The sequence below is a fragment of the Haliotis cracherodii genome, unplaced genomic scaffold (assembly GCF_022045235.1).
Source record: "Haliotis cracherodii isolate W230 unplaced genomic scaffold, xgHalCrac1.p SCAF_7, whole genome shotgun sequence".
In the NCBI taxonomy this organism is placed as follows: Eukaryota; Metazoa; Mollusca; class Gastropoda; order Lepetellida; family Haliotidae; genus Haliotis; species Haliotis cracherodii.
Genome location: NW_027266330.1, coordinates 48,035,837 through 48,052,874, shown reverse-complemented (window position 1 = coordinate 48,052,874; position 17,038 = coordinate 48,035,837). Strand labels below are relative to the sequence as shown.

Genomic DNA, 17,038 nt, shown 5'->3' with positions numbered 1-17,038 from the left:
ATGGAAAGTGATTTGGGTGAGAGTTGCTCCCCCTGGCGTGAGGCGCCGTTGGTGGTGAGGCCCCGTAAGGGTGGTCGTATATCATACAAAAACGAAGTTTTTTGTGTGGTAACATTTTTTATTAAGGAAAATGGTTACAACTATGTCATGTAGATTTTCTTGAGCAAGGAAAATGCAATAAGTGCCCCAAGGAGGATTTCATCAGAGAATTCATAACCTCTACAGGTTTGTAAAAATCTGATTAGGATCAAGTGGTTATCACGTCTGTTTATCAAATTGACAGTATATTCTGGTCCAATATTAAAAAATGGTCCCAGCAATGGCCATGTTGGAAATGTTGTTTATATTCGTTTCTGAGCCATTTCTGCATAAAATGTGGTATGCATTGTATTACATAACCTCTGTATTGTCGTGCTACTATACTGACTGTTATTATGTATTATTTCTACCCAAACTCCTAAAACAAATCAAGTGTATAAATATGTTGACTCACTGAACCACTTGGAAGTAACATTCTGTACTATGTCCAGTGCGTTCTTCGCATGAATGGGAGTCAGTCAGGTAGCCTAGTGGTTAAAGCGTTCGCTCGTCATGCTGAAGACCTGGGTTCGATTCCCGACATGGGTTCATTGTGTGAAGCCCATTTCTGGTGTCCCCTGCAGTGATTTTACTGGAATATTGCTAAAAGGGGCGTATAACCATACTCACTCACTTGCATGAATGGACACTTCTTGATTGTGTGCCTGTATGGCCTTATCCTCAAGTATCCAGTGTATCATATTTCTATCTCCATCATAGCTCTGTTTGAGAAGTGATGTCAGTATCCCTGTCTCTCTTTTCACTAACTTGGTACATATTTTCTCAACCTCATTAAAATCAGATCTTAGTTATCGCTATCGCTAAACAAAGATCTGAAGACATCCCATTACGGGTCACGTCAGACTGACCTTTCACGAACTTTGACTGACCAATGGAATGACTGACAAGAAGTCGACATTAGCCAGTCAGAAGGCAGCTTCCTTGTGCTTTACGGCACTAATTTCAAATTGGCGACTACGCTTCAAAACGATTAAAAGTTTGAAACCTGAACAAAGGAACATTCTGGAATGGCTAATATATTGTCTAGATTGTATGGATTCAGTCGGTTAGCCCATAATAATCTTTCAGATACCCTGTGTTACAGTTTTCAACGTTGCATGATTAGAAATCACATTCCGACTTTCACTTTCATGATCTGGTAAGCGAAGCTCTTATTGGTCGGACAAAAGGTTGTTCTGACGTGACCCCTAATGGGATGTCCTCAGATCTTTGTTTAGCGGTAGTGAGAACTAAGATCAGATTTTGATGAGATTGATATTTTCTATGTCATACCGTTCAGATCGGGCTTAAGGCGAAGCTGTGGTAGAGAATGGGTGCAGGGTTTTCATCATGACTAAATGGTGACATGATACACTGAATAACCATGAAGGACCTATATCTTACCATGGGGTGAGTGATTGTTCAAGACTGAAACCATGCCATATTCTTTCAGAACCATCACTACAACTAGCACCAACCAGTACATCTCCAGTCCCATGGCAGTGATGTTTGCCGAGCTCAGTGGCTGCCCTCAACACCGGAGTCTCATTCTGAACCTGTCGGCCATCCTCCAGCGCCTCACACTGAAGTGCCCCACGGGCATTATATGGAATAACCTGGGGGAGGGAAAGATCACATCCTTCCTGTGTGGGTCCCCCTTGGACCATCTTGTGTGTGCCCCCTCTAGTCTGCCCATGCTGCCCGGCCCACACAATCAACAGGTCAGTGTCAGGAAGTGAGCAGGGATGATTAGAGATTCAACACTACATGCCCTTGTCAGACAAATGCTTGTGGTATTAATTTCATGTAATTCATTCGTGTAAAATTAAGCAGCTTTGGTTACCTCGACCGTCATCGTTTTTGTTACTATATTAGCATGAATTGGGAATTGTTTTTTTCAATTGGGAATGTTTGCTGACATTTGCTGCAGACTTGGGGCTGAATATCATCCCTTGAACAGATCCATAGGTGATATGGGGTAGAATAAACCCATTTCACTTATATAGACTTGGGAGTCAAAATTGGGGATTGGGTGCTGATCCTACAGATGGGATGTTGACAGGCTGCTACCAGTACTGTGTCTGGCCAGACTGGGATGTTGACAGGCTGCTACCAGTACTGTGTCTGGCCAGACTGGGATGTTGACAGGCTGCTACCAGTACTGTGTCTGGCCAGACTGGGATGTGGACAGGCTGCTACCAGTACTGTGTCTGGCCAGACTGGGATGTGTGTGGACAGTCTGCTACCAGTACTCTGTCTGGCCAGACTGGGATGTGTGTGGACAGTCTGCTACCAGTACTCTGTCTGGCCAGACTGGGATGTGTGTGGACAGGCTGCTACCAGTACTGTGTCTGGCCAGACTGGGATGTACACAGTCTGCTACCAGTACTGTGTCTGGCCAGACTGGGATGTGTGTGGACAGTCTGCTACCAGTACTGTGTCTGGCCAGACTGGGATGTACACAGTCTGCTACCAGTACTGTGTCTGGCCAGACTGGGATGTGGACAGTCTGCTACCAGTACTGTGTCTGGCCAGACTGGGATGTACACAGTCTGCTACCAGTACTGTGTCTGGCCAGACTGGGATGTACACAGTCTGCTACCAGTACTGTGTCTGGCCAGACTGGGATGTACACAGCCTGCTACCAGTACTGTGTCTGGCCAGACTGGGATGTGGACAGTCTGCTACCAGTACTGTGTCTGGCCAGACTGGGATGTGGACAGTCTGCTACCAGTACTGTGTCTGGCCAGACTGGGATGTGTGTGGACAGTCTGCTACCAGTACTGTGTCTGGCCAGACTGGGATGTACACAGTCTGCTACCAGTACTGTGTCTGGCCAGACTGGGATGTACACAGTCTGCTACCAGTACTGTGTCTGGCCAGACTGGGATGTACACAGTCTGCTACCAGTACTGTGTCTGGCCAGACTGGGATGTACACAGTCTGCTACCAGTACTGTGTCTGGCCAGACTGGGATGTACACAGTCTGCTACCAGTACTGTGTCTGGCCAGATTTTGATGTGGACAGTCTGCTACCAGTACTGTGTCTGGCCAGACTGGGATGTGGACAGTCTGCTACCAGTACTGTGTCTGGCCAGACTGGGATGTGTGTGGACAGTCTGCTACCAGTACTGTGTCTGGCCAGACTGGGATGTACACAGTCTGCTACCAGTACTGTGTCTGGCCAGACTGGGATGTGTGTGGACAGTCTGCTACCAGTACTGTGTCTGGCCAGACTGGGATGTACACAGTCTGCTACCAGTACTGTGTCTGGCCAGACTGGGATGTACACAGTCTGCTACCAGTACTGTGTCTGGCCAGACTGGGATGTGTGTGGACAGTCTGCTACCAGTACTGTGTCTGGCCAGACTGGGATGTGTGTGGACAGTCTGCTACCAGTACTGTGTCTGGTCAGACGGATGTGGACACTCTGGGATGTGGACAGTCTGCTACCAGTACTCTGCCAGACTGGGATGTAGACAGGCGGCTAGCAGTAGTCTGTCTGGCCAGATTTTGATGTGGACAGGCTGCTACAAGTACTTTATCTGGTCAGACTTGACTGTTTACAGGCTGACAGGCTGACTTGCTTCCATGCCTTTAGATATTTTTTTATCAGGGATTCTTTTTCCCTTGTAATAATATGTTGACAATGCTTGTAGATCCGTGCCCAGATCAGAGCCTCGGAACACCAGATCAAACTGCGGGGGAAGGGAGCCGAGGTGCGGTGGTCATCAGACAAGTGTCAACAATCAGCCAAAGGTAGGAGTTGTAGCAGTATTAACCTGATCAGGGGTGATGTCTCACCCAGCCTTGATTATTTGCAGACTCGTGGATATGGCTGCAATATTGTTGTGAAAAACAACATGCATTCACACACTCATTCACTGTGATAAACTTTGTTTGACAAGATGGTGTACTGTTGTTGCAGGGTTTGTGATCAGCAAAGTCCTCCATGTACTGGATAACCTGGACAAACACCACTTTGACAAGGTCGACGTCAACAACTCATTTGATGTCCTCTACCAGAAAATATTCTCCATCAACCAAACCAAAGATGGCAATGAGGTGAGGAACTTATGTGACTGTTTTCCTACTTGTTTTGAAATTATTCATTCTTCCCTGTTCAATCTCATTAAAATCAGATTTAGTCCTCGATGCTGCTAAACAAAGATCTGAGGACATCCCATTTGGGGTCACGTCAGAATGACCTTTCATCCGACCAATCAGAGCATCGCTTACCAGATCATGAAAGTGAAAGTCGGAATATGATTTTGATTCATGCAACCTCAAAAACTTTAACACAGGGTATTCCGAACGTTAGTTACGGGTTTAATGACTGAATCCATACAATCTAGACCATATATTTGGCATTCCAAAATGTTCTTTTGTTCAGGTTTCAATTTTTTAATCGAGAATTTGTCAAAATATGTTTCGAAGCGTTGTCGCAAATTTGAATTGAGTGCCTTAAAGCACAAGAAAGCTGCCTTCTGATTAGCAAATGTCGACTTCTTGTCGCTCCTTCCATTGGTTGGTCAAAATTCGTGCAAGGTCGGTCTGATGTGACCCGTAATGGGATGTCCTCAGATCTTTGTTTAGCGATAGTGAGAACTAAGATCTGATTTTAATGAGATTGTTCCCTGTTGAACTTGCAAAGATTGTTCCGAAGAGAAAAATAGGAGTGAGCTGATGGCAGATTTTTCGTGTATTTCAGCCAATGTTGGGAGACGAGCCTATCATCAAGCTGCTCATTGACTGGGCAGTGACGACACAACGCACAGGGGATCATAGGTCTGTGGTAGCAGCTAAGCTGCTGGAACGCAGGCAGAATGAGCTCAGAGCAGAGGTAAATACTGTGACGCTGTTAGGTCAACAAGAAACATTCTCAGTTATCAGAGGTACAGATCGATACTGACAGCATTTTATGACAAAAATAAATTCATGAAAAATAATTTGTAGTATGAGCGACACATTATTTCACATTGAAAAAGGAGTGCTCAATATCTACTAAGTTTTCCAAAGAATTTTTTTAAATAATGTTGGTTGGTGAGGGCTTGCTGTTTCAACTTCAAACTTCAGGAACAAGTTTTTGTCAAGGGATGACATTTCCTGTCGTGTTTTCACAGGAAACAGAAGGGCATGGTACCTGTAATGCCGTATAAGTAGTAAATATAAAATATATTAGATGTTAATAATTTCTGGCCACATGGATGAGTGGACACAATATTTTTGTGTTTGTCCGATCGTGTGCTCATACCCTGAAACTGGGCATCCTTCATTGCTCAAGCTGTCAGTGCGATCCAGGACAGGCTTCACAGTTAACAGGCTGTCATAAAACAACACTCACTCACTCCATCATTGCTCAAGCTGTCACTCTCCGGGTGATCCAGTACAGGCATCATAGTTAACAGGCTGTCATAAAACAACACTCACTCACTCCATCATTGCTCAAGCTGTCAGTCTCCGTGTGATCCAGTACAGGCATCATAGTTAACAGGCTGTCATAAAACAACACTCACTCACTCCATCATTGCTCAAGCTGTCAGTCTCCGGGTGATCCAGTACAGGCTTCACAGTTAACAGGCTGTCATAAAACAACACTCATCTTTGCCTTCTTATAAACAGAAGTATGGTGATACCGACATGATGGAGGACAAGGATTCGATCGGCTCGGACCAGATGATTCCCCCGGGGCTACCTGCCTTCCAGTCCCTGCTGATGGAGTTCCTCGACACCCAGGCCCCAGTGCTAGGTACACACGAGGGTATTGACCTCCATAAACGAAACAGATGTGCAGGCATATTTTTCTAAATTGATTAAGTTTGTTGAAAAGTTGGTTTACAGATTTTTTTCAAGAACATAGGTTTGGTGGTTGAAAGAAAAAATGAGTCAGGATAAGTATAAATGATATTTATACTCTAAAAAATACATAATGTAAATATTTCTTGCTGACTGATGTAAAACAACATTCATTCACAGCCCCACCTTCCCACTCATACACACACTCTCTGGATGCAGACAATGTCATTGAGTCATCATACGCATAGACCATTTCTCACTTGCATAACCCGTCTGCATAGCCTTGATTGGCATAATTACTTTACAGACCACACTGAATGTTCCAACTACATTACCTCAAGTGTGTCTAATTACTGTTTTAGATGAAAATCCAACTGAAGAAAACAAGCAAGCATTCCGGAACCTGATTCACCTGTTCTCTGAGCTGATTCGCCATGATGTGTTTTCCCACGATGCCTACATGTGTACACTGATCTCCCGTGGCGACCTCCTGTCTTCCCCCGCTGTCATGATGCCCTCTGCAGACAGCGTGGACCTCCCTAGCATCAAGAGTCAGAACGAGAGCATCAAGCACGAGGTGAGGGGTCCCAGCTGGCACTGGAATATTACAGAATATTACATGAGATCAAAGTGTCCTTTCACATTGAAACAAATCACATTTCACAGCCAGTGAAGAGCCACGCTGTCCCTACTTGATGGCTAATGTTTCACTGCATATAACCTACAGCTCGTTGTGAACAGCCTTAGCACTAGTTTGTGAAGTGGTTTTGATACGGCCTGTTTGTTTCCCTCAGCATCAAGATGACATCAAGGTGGACATGGACATTGGGGCGCTGGTGGACACAGACTTCAACAGTCTGTTTGGCTCAGTCAAGGATGAACAGAAGTCCAGCCCAGAGCCACCAGGTGGGTACACTGACACTGTCTGCTCCATGTAGTGACAGACTGGGTGGGGGGAATCAGGTTGTATACATGTGTGGTCAGTGGGTGCCTTGTTGTAGTGACAGACTGGGTGGGGGAATCAGGTTGTATACATGTGTGGTCAGTGGGTGCCTTGTTGTAGTGACAGACTGGGTGGGGGGAATCCTGTTGTCTACATGTGTGGTCAGTGGGTGCCTTGTTGTAGTGACAGACGGGGTGGGGGGAATCAGGTTGTATACATGTGTGGTCAGTGGGTGCCTTGTTGTAGTGACAGACGGGGTGGGGGGAATCAGGTTGTATACATGTGTGGTCAGTGGGTGCCTTGTTGTAGTGACAGACTGGGTGGGGTGGGGTGGGGGGAATCAGGTTGTATACATGTGTGGTCAGTGGGTGCCTTGTTGTAGTGACAGACGGGGTGGGGGGAATCAGGTTGTATACATGTGTGGTCAGTGGGTGCCTTGTTGTAGTGACAGACGGGGTGGGGGGAATCAGGTTGTCTACATGTGTGGTCAGTGGGTGCCTTTTTATAGTGACAGACGGGGTGGGGGCAATCAGGTTGTCTACATGTGTGGTCAGTGGGTGCCTTGTTGTAGTGACAGACTGGGTCGGGGGAATCAGGTTGTCTACATGTGTGGTCACTGGGTGCCTTGTTGTAGTGACAGACGGGGTGGGGGGAATCAGGTTGTCTACATGTGTGGTCAGTGGGTGCCTTGTTGTAGTGACAGACGGGGTGGGGGGAATCAGGTTGTATACATGTGTGGTCAGTGGGTGCCTTGTTGTAGTGACAGACTGGATGGGGGAATCAGGTTGTATACATGTGTGGTCAGTGGGTGCCTTGTTGTAGTGACAGACTGGGGGGGGGGGGGGGGGGGGAATCAGGTTGTATACATGTGTGGTCAGTGGGTGCCTTTTTATAGTGACAGACTGGGTGGGGGCAATCAGGTTGTATACATGTGTGGTCAGTGGGTGCCTTGTTGTAGTGACAGACTGGGTGGGGGGAATCAGGTTGTCTACATGTGTGGTCAGTGGGTGCCTTGTTGTAGTGACAGACTGGGTGGGGTGGTGGGGTGGAATCAGGTTGTCTACATGTGTGGTCAGTGGGTGTCTTGTTGTAGTGACAGACTGTATGTGTGTGTGTGTGGGGGGGGGGGGGGGGGAGGGGGGGATCAGATTTATTACAAGGCCAGACAAGGTTATATTTGACCTGACATGTTTGTTTACTCTGTTTTATTGGACCTGACTTATGTTTGTTTGCCCAATTATGTTGGACCTGACATGTTTGTTTGCCCTGTTATATTGGACCTGACATGTTTTTTTACTCTGTTTTATTGGACCTGACATGTTTGTTTACTCTGTTTTATTGGACCTGACTTATGTTTGTTTGCCCAATTATGTTGGACCTGACTTATGTTTGTTTGCCCTGTTATTTTGGACTTGACATGTTTGTTTACTCATGCACCGTCAGGAACAAGGTCATAAACTTATTTGCATGGGAGCAAACAAGCTTTTTTTCATCTGATGTTGCCTTTGTGTCACCGACATCCAGATATTGATGTAGTTTCACAGTTTGTGCAAAGTAACTCTTTACATATCCAGCATCCGTGAAGTCTGTAAAGTCAGAGAAGGATCACACCCTCCAGCACAGTGATGCCCTGCCCACAGTCTCAGCCCCCAAGGGTCCGTCACGGCACATGCTATTTGCCACCCACTTCCCCATTCCACAAGATGAATATTCAAGCCACGAGTGCAACCAGAGACTCATCGTCTTGTACGGCGTCGGCAAGCCCCGCGATGAGGCGCGACATGTCCTGAAGAAAATCTCCAAGGAGGTAGTGAAGCTGTACAGCAAGAGGAACTGTATTGATGTCAGCAGTGGCGACCTTGGCAAGGTGAGTTGCCAGACAGTGTGGACCAGTCGCCATCTCATTCACATTGCTCATGATGTCAATCACTGGATTGTCTGGTCCAGACTTGATTATTTACAGACCGCCGTCATATAGCTGGAATATTGCTATGTGCGGCATTAAACAACAAACAAACAAAAACATTTACATTGTATATAGTTGTCACATTGGTTAACTGACGTGTTTATGAAAAGAAAAGATTTACATACAATAAATACTGTCCAGCTTGTGTTGTTGAAATGACCTACCAGCCAACAGTGCCATTTAAAGAATGTTGTTCCTGGTAGAGTTTGTTGTTCTGTTGTGTGTCAGTGAGGATAGTACACCATGGACATGTGCATGGTTGGATAAGATGAACTTTCTTGGATATTGACACATGAAGATCCTGGTTACAACAGATCTTCAGAACCCATTAGCTCTGTGTCATTGTTGATAGGACCCATGAAGATCCGATACAAATAGGTCTTCCGGTAAGAAGAGGCGACTATGCTTGTCATAAGAGGCGACTATGCTTGTCATAAGGGGCGACAATGCTTGTCATAAGGGGCGACAATGCTTGTCGTAAGAGGTGACTATGCTTGTCGTAAGAGGCGACTATGCTTGTCATAAGGGGCGACAATGCTTGTCATAAGAGGCGACTATGCTTGTTGTAAGAGGACACTATGCTTGTCATAAGAGGCGACTATGCTTGTCATAAGGGCGACAATGCTTGTCGTAAGAGGCGACTATGCTTGTCGTAAGAGGCGACTATGCTTGTCATAAGAGGCGACAATGCTTGTCGTAAGAGGACACTATGCTTGTCATAAGAGGCAACTATGCTTGTCATAAGAGGCGACTATGCTTGTCATAAGGGGCGACAATGCTTGTCATAAGAGGCGACTATGCTTGTCATAAGAGGCGACTATGCTTGTCGTAAGAGGTGACAATGCTTGTCGTAAGAGACGACTATGCTTGTTGTAAGAGGCGACTATGCTTGTCATAAGAGGCGACTATGCTTGTCGTAAGAGGCGACTAATGGGACCTGGGGGTCAGACTCGCTGACTTGGTTGATGCATGTCATCGTATCCCAATTGTGTGGATTGATTCTCATGATATAAATCACTGGATTGTCAGGCCCAGACTTGAATATTTACAGATCTCCGTCATATAGCTAGAATAATTCTGAGTGCGGCGTCAACAACAGACAAAAAAACGAATCTTGGATGTTGATTGGTTGTTTCAGTATACACAACCCACCAGGTGGAACACAATGTGTCAACACCAGATCCCTATGTAGTTGTCTCTTAGTACAAGCATGGAGTACTAGGAGTCTCTTCTCAGTATTCAGACAAGGAATTCCTGGTGCTTCTGTATTTTCCAAAAGCCATGGTTTTCAATTCTGATGAACTTTCAGGTGAAGAAGAAGAAAGAAAAGGAAGGGGAGGCAACTGCTGCAGCATCTGTGTCTGTGGTGCTGCCAAACTACGAGGGCATCTTCCAGAAGTTCCAGAAGCTGTCCTACTACGACCAGCACTCTGTCACAGAGCAGTGCTGTGCTGCTGTCATAGAGCAGATCAACAGCTTTGTGTCCGGCAGCTCCAGTTATCTCCCCTTGGTGGACAATATCTCCTATCTATTTGACCTGATGGAATACTCCCTGAATATCAATGGTCTCATTGAGTTTATTTGCCAGGTAGGTTGATTATGCTGATATCTATAATACATCAAATGAATGTTAAAAGCAGATTATGTGTTTTGTGCTCCTTATGTATGTGTTCTGTTCATTCGTATGTGTAGTGTTTATTATCCCCTGTTCGTCCGTCCGGCATGTTTCGTTTCCGGAGCATTATATATATTTTATTTTGAACTTCGCATGCGTATCAAACACATGCTGAACTGGTGCCTTTTTTTGTTTTGGTATTTCTAAAAAATATTTTGTGTGTTACCATGGCAACAAGCCACATTTCTTTTTTAAGTTATCCCGCATTACTCCTGAATGCATTAACTGCTTGTTCCTGACAGAAAGATAAAAATCATCATTGAGGTAAATACCTCGAATTCTGAAGTGCCCCATGTTGAGGATATTGATAACGTTAGTTTCTTGTTCATGTGTGTTGTGCTGTTTGTTCATTGTGTGTTGTGCTGGTTATTCATGTCTGTTGTGCTGTTGCAGATGTTGAAGGAGATGACGGAGGTGGAGTTGCAGCTGAAGAAGAACAAGTCGTCGCTGGCGGGGACGTTCACGACGTCTCTGGGGCTATGTATTGTCAGTGTGCTCCGCCAGTATCACACCTATGTCTTGGTGTCGCAGGATCTCACATCACAGGCATTTGAGTAGTGAGTTGACTTTGGCAGGGGCAGGAAACATGGGAAACGCACTTACAGTCATCTGAAGCTAAAAAATATACAAATTGATGGGGTCTACTTTATTGGTAAATTTGAAAAGTATTCCAACTACAGTAAACTATTTATGTAATGAACACTTTCTAACGAACTGATGGATATAACAAACTGTGTTTTGGGTCCTGTCCATTTGGTGTGTATATGCTGTATATAGGATATAATGAACTTCGGTTGTAATGAACCAAAATTAGCCGTCCCTTTTGTTATAAACGTAGTTTACAGTATATGCCGATATTCTGTAAAGCGCACATGTATTCCTGCCTGGGAAGTTTTGCTGTCAGTATTGCCTGGCAATCAGATAGAAGAACTGTTATTTGAGCCATGTTTTCCTAACTGCTGATTGTGATATATCTCTTCAGTGATGTCTTAGAAACCTTTATTCCTCAGTCCAGTAATGATGGGAGGAATTCAAGAAACTCAGATTATGATTTTGATATAATGAGATTGTAAAAGTCATTTTAAGAACTTGTCCAGGTTATCTGAGTAAAACAACAATTTTCTTAGTTTTACAAAGACAGCTGAACCATACTGTGTGTAAGAACAAAGTGATCTTAGTGCTCAAGTCAATGTTAACAATTGTCCAGTTCCCAGAGGACCGACTACTTTTAGTGAGACTTTAGCTAAGATTGTTGTGTGAAAGCGGTCGTATGAATGGTGGTTTCTGAGACTGATGCTTGTGTTACAGTCTGTTCCTTCTGTGGAAGACGGTGGACTCCAGTAACCCGGGCGAGTGTATGTCCGCCAAGCGCTGCGTCATCTCCTACCTCTGTGATGTCTACTCCGCGTGTGCGTTCCTCAAGGTAAGTCCACACAGGCACACTGTGCTTTACCTTACTCGCCCAAGTATTTGGCAGTGTCATTTATTAGGACATTTTTACTATAGATCAAAATCAAAATCCTGAAAATGTTTGTTTTGTTACTGTAAAACTGATTGCCCCAACCCTTCTGTTGAGCATGTTGAAACGTATGTAATCTGAACAGTACTTTCAAACATACGATACAGTCATGCAGTATGATTGGAAACTTCAGGATAACATATTTGTTAACTCGAAAATTTAATTTTTAATATATATTTCTCATTGGGGATAAAAAGGCTGGGCTTACTAGACATAATTTAATGAACAAGTTTGGGCTACTGCGTATTGTTTGAATGTACAGAATGATATTGGTGAAGATTGTTATATTCTATTTCCTTTTGCAGTTTTGTGAGATGCTCTCATGTGATATGTTATATAAAAAACATACTTAAACAGCTAACCACATGAGAGTGAGAGGATTTTGTCTTTTGTTTTCAGTCTCGGTTCTCTGAGATGTTCAGCTCGGCTCACTCCCAAGTGAAGCAGACGATCCACGTGTCCGTGACCCCGTCAGCCTCCAACCTGCGCTGGGACCCCGCCTTCATGATAGAGCTCATCAGTACAGGAAAGTAAGTCATGGAGGAAGCCGTCACGCGACTCTACACATGGGAAAACATACAGATTTGTAAGGGCTTGTAGGCTAAGCTTGATTGCAGCAGTATTTGTGTTTTCTGCTACGTTTCAACAGTTTAGCTGGGGAACTGCTGGGCCAGGTTTCCAGTACATCAAGCATGGTGTAAGACTTGACTGCAATGTGTGGTGAGACTCAGTGACTGATTGTCTTTCATCACTCCCCAATGATCTTGTCATCAACCGCTGGTTTGTCTGTCCTAGACTTCTCGGTTATATGGCTGCGGCATAAGACAAACTTAATGATGGGCATGAATTTTCAAAACTGTCTACGAAACATTCAGGGTTTATGGAAATTTTTGGGAAGTGTGTGTGTGTGTGTTTCCACCGTTTCTACTTGCCCCGGTTCTAGAGATTTGTGTGTGTGTGTTTCAGGTCGCAGCCGGACCCACAGGTGGTGAAGCAGCTGAGTGAGAATCCCCCCAACAGATACAGCTTTGTCTGCAATGCCACCCTCAACATATGTAACTCACAGCTCCCTGAGAGGTCAGTCCTTCAACCCACGCCCGATGAGTCTATTACTCAAACCATGAATACAAGTTAATTGTTTTCAGCCTGTTCTATAGTTAGTTGTAACTCAACTACGATCCTCTGCACCAGTCATAACCACACCTGCTTTATGTTGTTTATTGACTGTGTTTCCAGGTTGAATGAGATCTCCCTGTTGTGTGCGGAGCTGACAGCTCGGTGTAATCCCCTCAGCTCGGAGTGGCTGGGAGTTCTCAAGGCTCTGTGTTGTTCCTCCATGCACAGCAGTGGCTTCATAGATGTCCTCACACAGATAGATGTAAGTACAGGAACTCCATGGAGCATACCGGGGTAAAGTGCCAGTCCCGAGACGCTGGAGTATTGCTGTCAGCATCAGCACCATCCCTGTTCTTCCATGACCAGCATCATGTTGGGTTTTCCTCGTCCTTGTTATGAGTTGCAGCCAGCTCACTCACTCACTCACTCACTCACTCACTCACTCACTCACTCACTCACTCCAAAACTGAAACTTCAGTGAAAGGATACAAAATCCTGGCATGTAGAAGTTGTTGGTTTGTTTGTTTACTTGTTTACTTGAAATGGTAGATGTTACAAAGACCATGTTAATTCATGCAGTCTTCTTTCAGATGTCACTATGCGATCCTGCATTCAATGACATATAAGATAAACACTCTGTTTATCTGGCCACTAGTTTGAACAGCAAGTTTACCTGTGTATATATATTCCCACATCAGATAGTGTTGAATGTATTCCCTTATCTGTGCGTATATTCCCACATCAGATAGTGTTGAATGTTTTCACTCAACTGTGTATATTCCCACATCAGATAGTGTTGAATGTTTTCACTCAACTGTGTATATTCCCACATCAGATAGTGTTGAATGTTATATGAACATGTATCATTAGTTGTTGCCATCATCATTTTGCTTATAATGTTGTTTATTGTGAATCTACCACCATATTTAAATGGCATGTCCAATATATAAGCGTTCTGTTTATCTCAGTTCTTGACACATCTGATTGTAATTTGCACTCGGAGTAAGTTTGGCCCCAAGTACCAATTTAGTTTGGCAGATGTATGTTCATCTATGCTCTGTTCATCCACTACATTGTTGTTTGTTGTAGGTGAGTGACCTGTCGATACACGACTCCCTGGCCGTGTTCACGGCGATCCTGATTGCCCGCCAGTGTTTCTCCCTGCAGGACCTAGTGGTGCATGTTGCACTGCCCTCCCTCCTGGCTGCCTGCCCTTCAGGTAATGTCCCTGCAGAACCTAACTTGCCTCCCTCCTGGCTGCCTGCCCTTCAGGTAATGTCCCTGCAGAACCTAACTGCCCTCCCTCCTGGCTGCCTGCCCTTCAGTTAATGTCCCTGCAGAACCTAACTTGCCTCCCTCCTGGCTGCCTGCCCTTCAGGTAATGTCCCTGCAGAACCTAACTTCCCTCCCTCCTGACTACCTGCCCTTCAGTTAATGTTCCTGCAGAACCTAACTTCCCTCCCTCCTGACTGCCTGCCCTTCAGGTAATGCCCCTGCAGAAGCTAACTGCCCTCCCTCCTGGCTGCCTGCCCTTCAGGTAATGTCCCTGCAGAACCTAACTTGCCTCCCTCCTGGCTGCCTGCCCTTCAGGTAATGTCCCTGCAGAACCTAACTGCCCTCCCTCCTGGCTGCCTGCCCTTCAGTTAATGTCCCTGCAGAACCTAACTTGCCTCCCTCCTGGCTGCCTGCCCTTCAGGTAATGTCCCTGCAGAACCTAACTTCCCTCCCTCCTGACTGCCTGCCCTTCAGTTAATGTCCCTGCAGAACCTAACTTCCCTCCCTCCTGACTGCCTGCCCTTCAGGTAATGCCCCTGCAGAACCTAACTTCCCTCCCTCCTGACTACTTGCCCTTCAGTTAATGCCCCTACAGAACCTAACTTCCCTCCCTCCTGGCTACCTGCCCTTCAGTTAATGCCCCTGCAGAACCTAACTTCCCTCCCTCCTGCTTGCCTGCTCTTCAGTCAATGCCCCTGCAGAACCTAACTTCCCTCCCTCCTGACTACCTGCCCTTCAGTTAATGCCCCTACGGAACCTAACTTCCCTCCCTCCTGACTACCTGCCCTTCAGTTAATGCCCCTGCAGAACCTAACTTCCCTCCTTCCTGACTACCTGCCCTTCAGTTAATGCCCCTGCAGAACCTAACTTCCCTCCCTCCTGGCTGCCTGCCCTTCAGGTAATGCCCCTGCAGAAGCTAACTTCCCTCCCTACTGGCTGCCTGCCCTTCAGTTAATGTCCCTGCAGGACCTAACTTCCCTCCCTCCTGGCTGCCTGCCCTTCAGTTAATGCCCCTGCAGAACCTAAGTTCCCTCCCTCCTGACTACCTGCCCTTCAGTTAATGCCCCTGCAGAAGCTAACTTCCCTCCCTACTGGCTGCCTGCCCTTCAGTTAATGCCCCTGCAGGACCTAACTGTTCTCCTTACTGGCTGCCTGCCCTTCAGGTAATGTCCCTGCAGAACCTAACTTCCCTCCCTCCTGGCTGCCTGCCCTTCAGGTAATGTCCCTACAGAACCTAACTGCCCTCCCTCCTGGCTGCCTGCCCTTCAGTTTATGCCCCTGCAGAACCTAACTTCCCTCTCTCCTGACTGCCTGCCCTTCAGGTAATGTCCCTGCAGAACCTAACTTCCCTCCCTACTGGCTGCCTGCCCTCCAGTTAATGCCCCTGCAGAACCTAGTCGTGCATGTTGCACTGCCCTCCTGGCTGCCTGCAGAACCTAACTTGCCTCCCTCCTGGCTGCCTGCCCTTCAGTTTATGCCCCTGCAGAACCTAACTTCCCTCTCTCCTGACTGCCTGCCCTTCAGGTAATGTCCCTGCAGAACCTAACTTCCCTCCCTACTGGCTGCCTGCCCTTCAGTTAATGCCCCTGCAGAACCTAGTCGTGCATGTTGCACTGCCCTCCTGGCTGCCTGCCCTTCAGGTAATGTCCCTGCAGAACCTAACTGCCCTCCCTCCTGACTGCCTTCCCTTCAGTTAATGCCCCTGCAGAACCTAACTGCCCTCCCTCCTGACTGCCTTCCCTTCAGTTAATGCCCCTGCAGAACCTAACTTCCCTCCCTCCTGACTGCCTTCCCTTCAGTTAATGCCCCTGCAGAACCTAGTGGTGCATGTTGCACTGCCCTCCCTCCTGACTGCCTGCCCTTCAGTTAATGCCCCTGCAGAACCTATTGGTGCATGTTGCACTGCCCTCCCTCCTGACTGCCTTCCCTTCAGTTAATGCCCCTGCAGGACCTAGTGGTGCATGTTGCACTGCCCTCCCTCCTGACTGACTTCCCTTCAGTTAATGCCCTTGCAGGACCTAGTGGTGCATGTTGCACTGCCCTCCCTCCTGACTGACTTCCCTTCAGTTAATGCCCCTGCAGGACCTAGTGGTGCATGTTGCACTGCCCTCCCTCCTGACTGACTTCCCTTCAGTTAATGCCCCTGCAGGACCTAGTGGTGCATGTTGCACTGCCCTCCCTCCTGACTGCCTTCCCTTCAGGTAATGCCCCTGCAGGACCTAGTGGTGCATGTTGCACTGCCCTCCCTCCTGACTGCCTTCCCTTCAGTTAATGCTTCTGCAGGACCTAGTTGTGCATGTTGCACTGCCCTCCCTCCTTGCTCCCTTCCCCTCTTGATCATGGCCCTCTGTCACCAACTGGAGGAGGCCACAGTTAACTACATAAATCTGCAGACACAAATGGCAGCAACAGCTATGACACTACTCTACCCTTTTCAGCTGGCGGGGACCAGGATGCAGAGCCAGGAGCGCGACTCACCTGTCACCTTCTCCTGAGGCTCTTCAAGACCCACGATCTAGTCCTGCCACAGCCCAGCTATGGGGGCGGGGTACGTAACCCGCCCATGATCAAGGCATCATGTGACCAGCATCTCCTGGAGGCCTCGCATGACAGCATCACCATCGGCCCTGTCATGGCAGTACTTAAGGCCATGCTTGTGATGGGTACGTG

At 46.7% G+C, this 17,038-nt stretch overlaps 1 protein-coding gene across 3 annotated transcripts in view; it reads left to right on the top strand.

Moving 5' to 3' along the window:
• The window catches only part of LOC139447140 (mediator of RNA polymerase II transcription subunit 12-like protein), a 62,674-nt gene that overhangs the window by 17,442 nt on the left and 28,194 nt on the right, over positions 1-17,038 (top strand). For all 3 annotated transcript variants that reach the window (XM_071228322.1, XM_071228323.1, XM_071228321.1), the window contains exons 10-25: positions 1,532-1,799; positions 3,738-3,837; positions 4,007-4,143; positions 4,790-4,921; positions 5,701-5,827; positions 6,237-6,451; positions 6,669-6,780; positions 8,392-8,684; positions 10,093-10,371; positions 10,852-11,015; positions 11,767-11,881; positions 12,377-12,507; positions 12,944-13,054; positions 13,214-13,355; positions 14,183-14,312; positions 16,807-17,031. In XM_071228322.1, the coding sequence (XP_071084423.1) occupies positions 1,532-1,799; positions 3,738-3,837; positions 4,007-4,143; positions 4,790-4,921; positions 5,701-5,827; positions 6,237-6,451; positions 6,669-6,780; positions 8,392-8,684; positions 10,093-10,371; positions 10,852-11,015; positions 11,767-11,881; positions 12,377-12,507; positions 12,944-13,054; positions 13,214-13,355; positions 14,183-14,312; positions 16,807-17,031 (2,681 nt within the window). The remainder of the gene's footprint in view (positions 1-1,531; positions 1,800-3,737; positions 3,838-4,006; positions 4,144-4,789; positions 4,922-5,700; positions 5,828-6,236; positions 6,452-6,668; positions 6,781-8,391; positions 8,685-10,092; positions 10,372-10,851; positions 11,016-11,766; positions 11,882-12,376; positions 12,508-12,943; positions 13,055-13,213; positions 13,356-14,182; positions 14,313-16,806; positions 17,032-17,038) is intronic.